A 12,714-nucleotide genomic window follows, 5' to 3' on the forward strand; every position below is an offset into this window, starting at 1 on the left:
CCCTTGAGCCAAGCACTGAACCCCTCCCCCTCCCTGCTGCTCCAGGGGGTTCAATTCCTGGGTGTTCACTCTCCATTCCGACATCTCACCACTCCGACTAGTGGCTTCCGCGTGCGGTTAGGGTTAGGGTTAGGGTTAGGTATAGGGTTCGTCAACGTCGGAAAGGCGACATGTCGGAAAGGAGAAATGCACCCCAATTCCTGGCTTACCTGCTCGGACCAGCAATAAGGTAAAAAAAAAAAAACCTAAAAACAATCTATCATCACAGGCTGACCTAAACTCTCACCGGGTAGTGACCTCGTATGGGTCCTGGACAAACTATTGAACCCCCCCACCCTCCCCAGTGTAAAGTAAGAGGAACAATGAACACCACTTCAGATGCAAATAACCACTTAAACCCTATATACTAGCTAACTTAGATATACTTATAAATCCCCGACGACAACTGTTCTTTTTTTTCTCCAAAAATAGCTTTAGTAGATCTGCTATTTTGGGTGAATGTTCCCCCCAGAATATATAGATCCTATAGGGTTCAAGTGGTTAAAGTGCAGTTATGAGTTTTATGGTTATAATTATATTGTTGTGATGATCCTATTCTCAGTGTACTGATCGTGTTGAAGCTGTAGGGGGCAGTAGAGAGGAGAAAACAGTATTAAAGCACAGAGGTGTATATTCCATTCCACTAATAAAGTCAACAGAAACCAGAACAACATGGGGTGTATTTATTGTGCGTGCGTGTTTCCCCCTCTTCAGTGAGTGAGTGCTGATAGGCTCTATGCACAGCAGCCATATTATCACTTCCTTCACAGGTGTTACTAATGATACTAATGAAGGCTCTGTTCCATTATAGTGTAGCACAGTGGTTTCCACGACCCCCATAACTCTGAGAGTGAACAAATAAGGGTCCATTTGGTTCCATTTGTACACTCTCAGAGTTACACACCCGTAAGGGGCCATTTGGAAGCCTATGAGGGTCCCTGTAGACCCACTGGTGTAGCAGAGTGTTTCCAGTGAGCCAATATGCACAACATCAGCACCCTGACTCTGTTTGACCAGAATGGAACAGAGCCTTCATTAGTATCATTGGTAACACCTGTGCATTTCTTCATACTATGGCTGCTGTGAATAGAGCGTATTGAGTGACTGGTTACCTGCTGGTGTGAGTGGTGTGTGAATGTGATTGGCTAACTACTAGGTGGACCCTGCTGGTGATTGGCTCCCACATACGGGCTGTGGACTATAAACCTGTCTGCCACCGTTTCTACAGCTGTCTTCCTCCTGACCAGCCATCAGTGTTTGCTAGTATTAGTATATAATATAACACGAGTCCAACGATCCTCACCATCATTTTAAACCAGGTTAGAACTAACATTTTTGTTCAGTAGATTATAGCGTTATCATTAAGAATCCTCTTTACAGAATGACACCATAGAGATGAAACCATTATCTCACCCATACACAGCCAAATCCTTAACGTGTGTTTATCCATTTGTACCTCAGAGAGTGTACACATGGTCCATTTGGTTCAATTTGTACACCGAGTCAAATTAACTCTGTTAGCCTTTTTTTTTAATTTTTTTATTCAAGGTTCCCTGAGCTAATAGCAGCACCATCGATTGGAGTTTAAAAAAGAGATGTAAACTCTGATTTTAAATGGTTTAGTTTAGTAAGAGAGGTGATTTAACAGCTGGGCATCCTCTTGTCTGTGTCTATGGCAGCTGCAATCTGCAAGATTTATATGATTTGAACTATGTTCTACTGTTGTTGAGTTGTAATGGAAAGCCTGCCTGGGCAACCTGGCAAGCAAGATATTCCCTTTTGAGCTTCATGTAATACCTCTTGTCAACCAGTAGGTGTCCCACCTGACCAGGATATACATTTATTTCTCAGTGAAAGAGTAGGGAAACTACCTCCAATCACTGCAGATGTGTTGGTATTATTGCATTAACATACTCAGTATAGGCTTCACATGGGTCAAAATAGGGTTTTTAATAAAGTTTATTTTAGCTTTGACATAACATATCCATATCTGTCAACATTTATGACATTTGCTATCGTAGAGTTTGTGGTATCTGCCTTAAAGGGATAGTTCACCCCCAAAATTACTTTCTATCTATTAGTCTCCCCATGGAGACTTGAATTCATGGATATTTTTTTGTTTTTGTCACATTCCTAAGCCAATAATTTGATGACCGGCAGCGGTTCCAGTAGGAGACACAAAGCATTTTTTTGGGTTAACTATCCCTTTAAAATATGTTTGAATTCATGTCAGTAACCTTATGGTTGAGAACAAACCAGAAAAGACCGCAGGTCATAGTATTGTGTTTGAAATTGGATACTTTGTCCAGTGTTGGATAAAATTAATTTTCTTTATGATTAAAAATAATAAATAAACTACATCAGAACACAGAGGGATTATTTATGTTTTAAGACAATAAACTAATTGGAGTTTTGGGAAATCAGTTATTGCTTGTAAAGGGATGTACAAACCGCAGACCTAAAAGAATGTCACACTCACTGACAGAGTGACAGACAGTGTTGCCATGCCCGCTTATTATAAGCAACTTTGGGCTTGTTTTTCTGTGAAGTTGCTTGTAAATATTGGTAGTTGCGGGTTGCGTTTTTCTGGGCTTTTTTCCAAAGTGTAGTTGCTTATTTGGGCTTGCTTTCTAATGTTGTTTAAATCAGTGGTTATCAAACATTTTCATGTCAAGGACCCCCAAATCCATATGTGTTTTGTCTGTGGTCGGTCCATTACGGACCCCAATACCAGATTTGTGTTTTCCAACATTCCACATTTTTTCAAGATTTAAAAAAAATTGCAGATCTGCAAGGCCACAACACGCCACACTTGTTTTCGTAGACCTGATTGCTTGTTTCTCTCGCAAAATCTGGCAGCACTGGTGACAGAGGCTGTCATTCTGTCAGTGATGTGCCTCATTTAAGCTCCGCCGTACAACAGTGTCGTGGTGCAGAAAATAGCAGATCTACAAGCTCACAGTGTGTCGCAGATGCAACGCGTTGTGAGCTTGTAAATCAGTCTTTGCACTTCACATGGCATTTCAGCAGTGGTGGAAAAAGTAAAAAGTAAAAGTATCAATTCTGCAATGTAGAAAGTAGAAGGGAAAGTCTATTATTCAACAAGTACTTGAGTAAAAGTACAAAAGTATTGGCATCAAAATAATCAAAAGTAAAAGTACTCAATATGCAGAACAAGTTTTCAAATGTCTTCAAATCTTTTTGAAAATAGCAGATCTACAAGCTCGCAACGTGTCGCACCGCGACGCAGTGTGAGCTTGTAGATCGGCTATTTTTCAAATAGCCTAAGTATATATAGGGCTGAAGTGGTTAATGTATAATAAGCTATGTATAATAAAAATCAACAAAGTGGAGCAGAAGTACAAGTATTGAAAATTGGAAATCCTCCAGTAAAGCAAAAGCACCTCAAGATTGTACTTAAGTACCATACTTGAGTAAATGTACTTAGTCACTTTCCACCACTGCATTTCATGACACTCACTGACCACAGGATTCCATAAATGATTGAAGCCATTAGTCACTTCATCCTGCATAGTTCCCAGGCAGGGTTTGGCTCTTTGGTTGTTTTCATTTGTTCCATGTAAACCTGCTGAACCAGTCTGACCCGTTCCTAATGTTCCACCAAACAAACAACAGAGCATCAACACGACTTCACTTTATTGTCACCTGGTCACAAGTTTACAAAAGGGACGAAAAGAGTGGCTGAAATTATTCAGTGCAAGCTTTCTTCAAATTGCAGTTACATGTTATTTAAAGAAAAAGTACAGTATCAAATATATATAGCCTATAAACAAATTCTTCATTATGTCACCTACCATGGCCTGCATATAAAATGGTTACCAAAATGTTTACAAAATATGGCAACATGAACATTGTAGACAATTCCCAATTAATTGCTTTTAATAACAATTACATTACAAGAATAATTTCTACAAGGAAGTTGTCCCTGACTGGCCTGCATGAACAGTGCCATGCCATTAGTTTGCATGTTCTCCCTGTGTGTGTGTGTGTGTGTGTGTGTGTGTGTGTGTGTGTGTGTGTGTGTGTGTGTGTGTGTGTTAAGATATATGCATATACTGTATGTACATAGTACTGACATTTCCTTTGAGCAAGGTACTGGCATTTACAACTGGAGTTGGTCCCAGAGCCCTCTGCACTGTGGCTGCTCACTGCTAATAGGCTCTATGCACAGCAGCCATATTGTAAGACATTCACAGGTGTTACCAATGATACTAATGAAGGCTCTGTTCCATTCTGGTCAGACGGAGTCAGGGTGCTGATATTGTGCATGTTGGCTCACTGGAAACACTCCCAAATGGCCCTTTACGGGTGTGTAACTCTGAGAGTGTACAAATGGAACCAAATGGATGGGGGTCGTGGAAATCTGAAATAAAAAAACCTGAGAACTACTGTGCTACACTAAATGGAACAGAGCCTTCATTAGTATCACTGGTAACACCTGTGAAGGAAGCGATAATATGGCTGCTGTGCATAGAGCCTATAAGTAGTTAGGATGGGTCGAATGCAGAGGACAGCATTTCCCCAAGGGGATAAAAAAAAGTACATTTACATTAAAAAATAATAATGAATTAGTGCAACAGCCCATTGCCCAAGTGTCATTGGTCCGATGGCGCGCATCATAACTAACTAACTTGTCTAACTCTAACAAAAACATTTTTCAGACTTTTGGGCCGTCTGAATAATGGGCGGACGGACTGCTGGCCAGCCCCGGCATAAAAAAGTAACCTTTACTTTAAAGATAATAATAATAATAAATTGTTTTCCACATGCTCAAAACGATTTACAATGGTTCATTCATTCATACATTGGGAGGAGAAGCGGCTTGAAGGTTTTCTTCAAGTTGGTGGCTCTCATCTTTGTCCAGCTCGGTCTGTTGTCCTTTGATGTCACATTTCAATGACCGGCGCATCTAATCTCCTCCTTTTTTCCTCACATCAGGCAACAAACCATTTGATGTTCCATTTGTTTGCTTAACGCTGTTCACTTCATGTTGTATTATTTTCAAGTTCAACGGTCTGATCTTTCTACAGCGGAGTGTCAAGGACGCAGCCTTTCTACGGCAGAGTGTCAAGGACCCAGCCTTTCTAAAGCGGAGTGTCAAGGACGCAGCCTTTCTACGGCAGAGTGTCGAGGATGCAGCCTTTCTACAGCAGAGTGTGGAGGAAGCAGCCTTTCTACAGGAGCCCTCGTGAGTGTCTGTCGGTTAATATTGCAAAACACTGGATCGATCAGCACCAAAGTTCTGGGCCACATCATCAGGGTTATTATAGTTAACAGAAACTAATGGAACCAAAATGGACATGTTGGTTCCATTTGTACCCTCTCGAAGTTACAGACCCGTAAGGGTCCATTTGGGCTCATGGTGGTCCCCGGAACCAGTGATATAAAACTGTACAAAGACGTTATACTTCATAGTCATGTACCACACCTATCAACCAGCAGACGGTGCGGTTTGACCCGTTTTATAATCTGGAACATTTTCAGTTCTAGATTCACAACATTACATTCTCTGTAGTTTACGTACGAAATGAACAGAAAACTCCCTGTACATTATCTTATTTCAAATAACTAACTTTGTGAAAAAACCTATCAAAAAAACAACAACACAAGCAGTATGCCAACCAGTAAGAATACACCCACACCTATGAACATTAACCACGTGTCTTAATCTCCAATCTTGTCCAAATCTCTTCGCCAAAATGAGCAGATCTATGCGCTGTGAGCTTTCAGATCGGTGACCGTATACAAATGTAACAATTTACTTTTTCTAAAAGCATCAACTGTTGTAATAAGGAGTTTCTTCAACATTAAAACGTTGATATGGAAAAAAAGGGAGTGATTCAACGCTAAGGTTCAAGTAGTCTCGTTATTCCACAGTGTACAGTCTGGAACTACACCTCCTGAAAGCCGAGAAAGGAAGCTGTCATCTGTTTGTCATTTCCGTTGACGAAAATGTTTAAAAGAATATCTCAAATATATAATTAGATTTACAGTGAGTAGGACACGTTTACAAAACGGAAGCGGGGGGGAGGTGGGACATCGGCTTTACTCCTAGATCGTTCTCAGCGCTTCCTTTGCGCAGACTGTATGACAGAAGTATTTGGAAAATTGTGCGAGTCAACCAGGCCTGGAATTTCGTAATTTTAGGGGCAAGGCCACTTGGCCTTTGACGTTGTACATTTTTTAAGGACACAAAGGCCAAATTCCAGGACAGGAATGCCATCAAATAAAACAAAAGTTGACAAGAAAGAGACACTGGTGTCTACATATTGACAAGAAAGAGACAGAGGTGAAAGTGGTACAGTCAGCTGGGTGCCATTTTTTTGAGGGGCACAAGGCCAAGCTGAGGGGCAACGACGGCAATGGCCTTCGTGGCCTCCCTGAAATCCCTGCCCTGGAGTCAACGGTCTCAACAGTTTTGAGAGACTATAGGGTTCAAGTGGTTAAAGAGACGTGCCAAAGACACACCCAAACTTGTTCACGAGAACCAGAAGTCCATGAAGTTCTCAGCCCTGAGTTTTGCCAGTCTGTTTCAATAAGCTGCAGGTATCGGATCCTATAGGTCAGTGTGAGTCTTGATCCAGCTGAGGTACTTGGTGACCCGGGTGTAGACGCCAGGCTTGTTCCTGCGGCCGCAGCCGTCGCCCCAGCTGACAACACCCGCCAGGAAGTGCCTCCTACTGGCCTTCGACTGGACGGACAGCGGACCTCCAGAGTCCCCCTGAGAGATAGGACAGAGAGGTGTGTCACTGTACAGGAAGCTATATCACATTATAGCTGCTGATCACATGTTCTATGTAGTTGCTGTAGGGTGGAAACCCTTTTTTTTGTCGAAAATCATTACTTTTCAGGAAATGGAAAAAAAAGAACCTGTGTTGCAATGTAGATGAACTTGTTTTGCTAATTTTGCGCAAGAATATTTCACTTTCAAAACAAATGTGGGTCATTGTATCGTCTACTCAGGCTTTTGGGAACACCCCGGACAGTTTTTATGTTGCTTGATTCAGTATTACATATTTGATATTCATTTTATCAGACACGCCCCCTTCCTATACAAACCCATTGTAACTTCAAACTCCATTTTAACCATGTTATATTCATCAGAAACACCCGTCCTTGGTTCTGGTGACTGATATTGTCCTTCTAATAGGCTCTATTCACAGCAGCCATATTACGAAGACATTCACAGGTGTTACCAATGATACTAATGAAGGCTCTGTTCCATTCTGGTCAAACAGAGTCGGGGTGCTGATATTGTTGCATGTTGGCTCACTGGAAACACTCTGTTACACCAGTGGGTCTACAGTTGGGGTCCAGGGACCCTCATGGGCTTCCAAATGGCCCCCTACGGGTGTGTAACTCTGAGAGTGTACAAATGGAACCAAATGGACCCATTTGTACACTCTCAGAGTTATGGGGGTCGTGGAAACCACTGTGCTACACTAAATGGAGCAGAGCCTTCATTAGTATCATAGGAAGTGATAATATGGCTGCTGTGCATAGAGCCTATACGCAAGGACACCGTGTTTTTTCAATTACTTTTTTCATTTATATTACATGTTTTGGGGGAAAATAAAAATATGGAGATACAAGGTTTCTGCCCGACAGTGACGATATGTTGTAACTCATGTTGTTTAGAGTTACATCTTCAATGTGTAATGTAAAGTATACCAGAGAATGATGGAAATGATAGTAGTATGGTTTACCTGGCAGGCGTCCACGCCTCCCTTCAACACTCCTGCACACATCATGTGTTCAGTGACCTGGTTCTCCAGCAGCTTGTTGCACACGGTGCTGTTGATGAGACGGACCTCTGCCTTCTGCAGCACGGTTTCTGGAGAACCTGTACCCAACAACAAACGCCTTGTGAGCTGGTAGATCTGATATTTTCAAACATTAGTACTTTTACTTTTTTTGGTACTTTAAATATATTTTGATGCCACTACTTTTGTACTTTTACTCAAGTAACATTTTGAACACAGGCCTTTTACTTGTAAAAGAGTATTTTTATAATGTGGTATTGCTACTTTTACTTAACTAAACACTTTGAGTGCTTTTTCCACCACTGCTAATAACGTACAATCAGTGGGGTGGCACACATACCAAGTTTAAAGTCAACCGGTTGTACAGTGCCCGAGTTATGCCTGGGACAGAGCCAAACAGACCAACACAGGTTTCTGCAATTTATACAGTAGATATAGATATATCCAGTGGTGTAAAGTACATGTACTCAAGTACTGTACTTAAGTACACATTTTAGGTATTTACACTTTTCAGTACTTCTACTTCTACTCCACTACATCTCAGAGGCAAATATTGTACTTTTACTCCACTACAATTATTTGAAAACTTTAGTTAGGGTACGCTCTCACCAAAAGTTGGTTGGCCGCTGTTAAACGCAGGTTGTGCGTGGCCACAGTTTTTTGCAGCCAGCGGATTCTAAAAAAACGCTGTGACGCACCTGTCACTCACATTCAAGACCGTCCCCGTAGCCCACACCGCCACTAGACACTAGCCAGTAGACAAAAAAAATGTCTTTGCACTTTCACACTTGGGTTTCGTACATCTACATACTCATACACATTCAGATAAAATATAAAGTAGCCTACTTACCCCATGGCCACGGATGTTACAATCATGTACGGGCCCTCATAAGTATCCGTATCTTCCGTATTGTTCAATAAAAAGCATTTTAATCCAATCAGTGGTCATTTTCTCCATATGCTTTCAACTGCGCGACCCTAGCGGTTGAGAGGTGTATTGCACTGTTGGTACATTATAACTCTATGGGAAAATGGCCACCAATTGGATTAAAATGCTTTTTATTGAACAATACGGAAGATACGGGTACTTCTTAGGGCCCGTACATGATTGTAAAATCCGTGGCCATGGGGTAAGCACTTTATATTTTAAATCTGAATGTGTATGTAGATGTACAAACCCCAAGTGCAAAAGTGAAGACTATTTTTAACTGACAAGGCTATTAAATATTTAGAGTAATATTATTACACTAAATATATTATTACACTAACCTGAAGCCTTTGCGACCGCACTGACTTGTAACCAGGCCAGTTCTTTAATGTCAGTCATATGGAACTCTTTCATGGTCAAATCATAAAGTAGCCTACTAGGTGAGATGCAACAGCTACAACCAGTTGGTCCACTGAGAGCACCATGTTGCTTCTGAGTCTTGGGACGGTCCGCCTTCGACTCACCCGATTGGACAGAGGGGAAAATCAGCTCCTGCCTCCAGCAGTTTTATGCTTCTTCGTGTAGAGCGGATAAACGCAAGGTCTGCGCGACAAGCGGAAAAATCTGCTCTTGCGTGAATCCACGCATTTGCATTGACAAAGCATTGGCAGATTCTGCCCCAGAGGTAAAATAAAAGTGCGGTGGGAGCGCACCCTTAGAAGTTATTTTGTAGATTTGGATTATACAAAACAAAACATCAACAACAGCTCAAAATGTGTTGCAATGCGAATGCGATGCATTGTGAGCTTGTAGATCTATTTTCAAAAGATTGTTATACATTTGAAAACTTGACATTCTGCATAATGAGGATACTTTCTACTTTTGGTACTTTAAGCACATTTGGATACAAATACTTTTGTACTTCTACTCGAGTACATTTTTGAATTTCAGACTTTTACTTGTAACAGAGTGTTTCTACAAGGCAGTATTGATACTTTTACTTAAGTAAAACTTTTGAATACATTTTCCACCACTGTCCAAAACTGTCTGCTTCACGATTATTGAATAATAGCAATATATCAATAGACGATCATTCACCTTCCTCCCTGGACGCCCCCCAGCCACTGATCCATGCCGCTGTGCCCACAGCGAAGTGATGGGTGGGGCTGGGCAGACAGATGGGGAAGACGTTCTGGTTAAGGACCAGCTCCGTCCCGTTCAGCTCCATCAGCGCTATGTCGTTGTCGTAGGTCACAGGGTCGTATCCAGGGTGAGGGATGATGTTTTTGATGTTTTTCTTCACCGTCCACTGATTGGTCTGGCCCTGGGCGTGGAGACCCAGGAAGGCCTCCCATATTTCTTTTTTGGAATACCTGGTGTTGCATCACAATACAAACTGTCTGTCTGTCCATCTTTCATGGTTTACTTTATTCGATGATATTTAAAGGAGAATTCCGGTCATTTTAAGTGTTATGTTTGATGTGTGTCAAATCACTTACCAACGTAGAAATGAAAATCGCGTTACTCGACAGATCCCCCTGTCAACCCCCACCGTTGCCATGATACTCCTATCGTGGATAGCCCAAATTCGCCTATTTTAACAAATGTAAAGTCTGTTTTTTTCTCCTAGTACTCATTGTGGAGTCCCATGATAACGTAACAGGCGCTAAAACTCCCGACAAGCTAACGGCTAATAACAGAACGAGCTAACGCTGGGGCTGCTTATCTCTCTGCATGGCAGCCCCAGGTTGCCAGGTCGGGAGAGAAACCAGCAACCAGCATTAGCTCGTTCTGTTATTAGCCGTTAGCTTGTCGGGAGTTTTAGCGCCTGTTACATTATCATGGGACTCAACAATGAGTACGAGAAGCAAAAAAACAGACTTTGCATTTGTTAAAATAGGCGAATTTGGGCTATCCACGATAGGAGTATCATGCCAACGGTGGGGGTTGACAGGGGGATCTGTCGAGTAACGCGATTTTCATTTCTACGTTGGTAAGTGATTTGACACACATCAAACATAACACTTAAAATGACCGGAATTCTCCTTTAACCCATTAAAACCGTTCATTTATTCTTATACGTGGGCTATTCAAAAATAGCAGAACTACAAGCTCATAGTTTGTAGATCTGCAATTTTTTGGGGGAAAATCGTGAACATTTTTGCAAATCTCTGAATGCATATGTTTTTTAAAGCGAACATTTTTAACTCAAATCTTTGCTAAAAATGTCTTCTAAAATGTTTTGGGAAAAAAAACACTTTGCTTTGTTGCTATAATATCAGGTTCTCAAACTTTTTCGTGTCAAGGACATCAAAATGATATGTATTTGTCCACGGAGCCCCCCATCTCAAAATATTTTGTTCCAGGGACCCCCAGAATCAAAGATTTTAGTTAAGAATGTATATTATATTCAAAGATGTGCACACATTTAAAAAACAAAGAATAGAAGATCTACACAGAGTGCCACACCACAAGCTTGTATTTTTGACACAGACGCGTTCCCGGTCTTAATGGGTTAAATGATTAATTTGCTGTATGTACATGATGACTTGTACATGTTGTTTACATACAGACATGGTGTTTAGGAAGCTCCATTGTAAGTCAAAACAAACATACTGTATTTTGGCGTTGTCTTGGAAACAGTGGGCGGCGCTCAGCAGCCAGCGGTTGTTGAGCACCGAGGCTCCACAGGTGTGACCACTCCCCTTGACGTGAAGACTGACCTGCCATGGCACCTCCCCCTCCCTGGACACCTGACCACCCACGATGCGAGAACTCCTGAAAGGCGGGCTACCACACTCTGACACACACACACACACACACACACACACACACACACACACACACACACACACACACACACACACACACACACACACACACACACACACACACACACACACACACACACACACACACACACACACATTTTAACCATTTATTTATGTCCACACAAAGGAGAGCATACAAGGACACAAATATTATAGGTGCAGTAATGTTATATTCACAAAATCATGGCATATGTCTTCATGCAATAAGCATGTCACTCAGTACTCTATGGGTATAAGTAACGGCGTCTCCGCCATATGTGGCGGCTGCCAATTATGGCACAGACAACAATACTTTGCCAGCCTTTTTGCCTCCTTTTTGGGCATCCCAAGTTGTTGAAACCCTCTAACAACCAGTCTGGGTATGTCCTATAAGCTCCCAAATATAAAAGCAAATAGTCTGCACCTGTAGCCCAGCTCTAAGATGGTATGTACAAGTGGTTGGTATTTATTGATAAAGGCTAGGGTCAAAGGGGGAGGCTATCTCTAATACAGACACTTCATCAGGCGCTCGCCTGAAAATTGAAAAACTGAAGGAATATCCTACTGTAAACATTCACTTTACACAACGCTTGTACGTCCAAGAAGGAGCTATTTTTTGCACGACACTTGTATGACAATGTAGTGCATTTTTACCAAAAAAGCAAAACCAAATAAAACACTGAAAGATGGACATACAGGATTTCTGCCCCAAAACAACGATATCCAACTGCTAGCATAAAACTTCAATGTTCGTTTCTTCCATATAGTAGTTTGTTTCTGTCCATCTCAAGTGGTCTTTATTGAAATGTTTTAGCTCTGCCTTCTGCCACAGCGGTGAAAACGTCGGTCATCCCTCTTCATAGACGCAGAAAAGATCAAGTTTTTGTTGCGCAAGACCATATATATTACTATGAAGTATAAACAAGGATTTATATATTTATATGTAAGTGCAGTGTAAAGGAATACATGAATGCAGCTGTTGTATAAATGAAACTTACGACAGCCTTCCTCGTCAGAGCCGTCGTCACAGTCTTGCTCATCGTCACACTCCGGGTTGAGTTTAGAGACACACCGGCTGTTTGCACAGCGGTACGCCGTTGCAGAACACTGGACCACCCCCGCTACACACACACACACACACACACACACACAC

The 12,714-nt window shown here is 41.7% G+C and overlaps 1 protein-coding gene across 2 annotated transcripts in view; it reads right to left on the minus strand.

The window, feature by feature from the left end:
* Nucleotides 1–3,678: 3,678 nt before the first annotated feature.
* LOC311054338 (suppressor of tumorigenicity 14 protein homolog) overlaps nt 3,679–12,714 on the minus strand; it is a 29,781-nt gene continuing 20,745 nt past the window's right edge. The window contains exons 15-20 of one of the 2 annotated variants that reach the window (XR_014601712.1): nt 12,560–12,682; nt 11,368–11,551; nt 9,850–10,124; nt 7,767–7,903; nt 5,201–6,781; nt 3,679–5,170 (exon numbers count right to left, since the gene is read on the minus strand). Coding sequence is in view for 1 of the 2 variants with exons in the window: in XM_084070229.1 (XP_083926355.1) it covers nt 6,617–6,781; nt 7,767–7,903; nt 9,850–10,124; nt 11,368–11,551; nt 12,560–12,682 (884 nt within the window). In the remaining variant the exon portion in view is untranslated. Of the gene's footprint in view, nt 6,782–7,766; nt 7,904–9,849; nt 10,125–11,367; nt 11,552–12,559; nt 12,683–12,714 lie in introns of both variants that reach the window. The other variant, XM_084070229.1, reaches the window with a different exon arrangement.

Source organism: Gymnoscopelus microlampas, assembly GCF_963454915.1.
Source record: "Gymnoscopelus microlampas genome assembly, chromosome: 10".
NCBI lineage: Eukaryota > Metazoa > Chordata > Actinopteri > Myctophiformes > Myctophidae > Gymnoscopelus > Gymnoscopelus microlampas.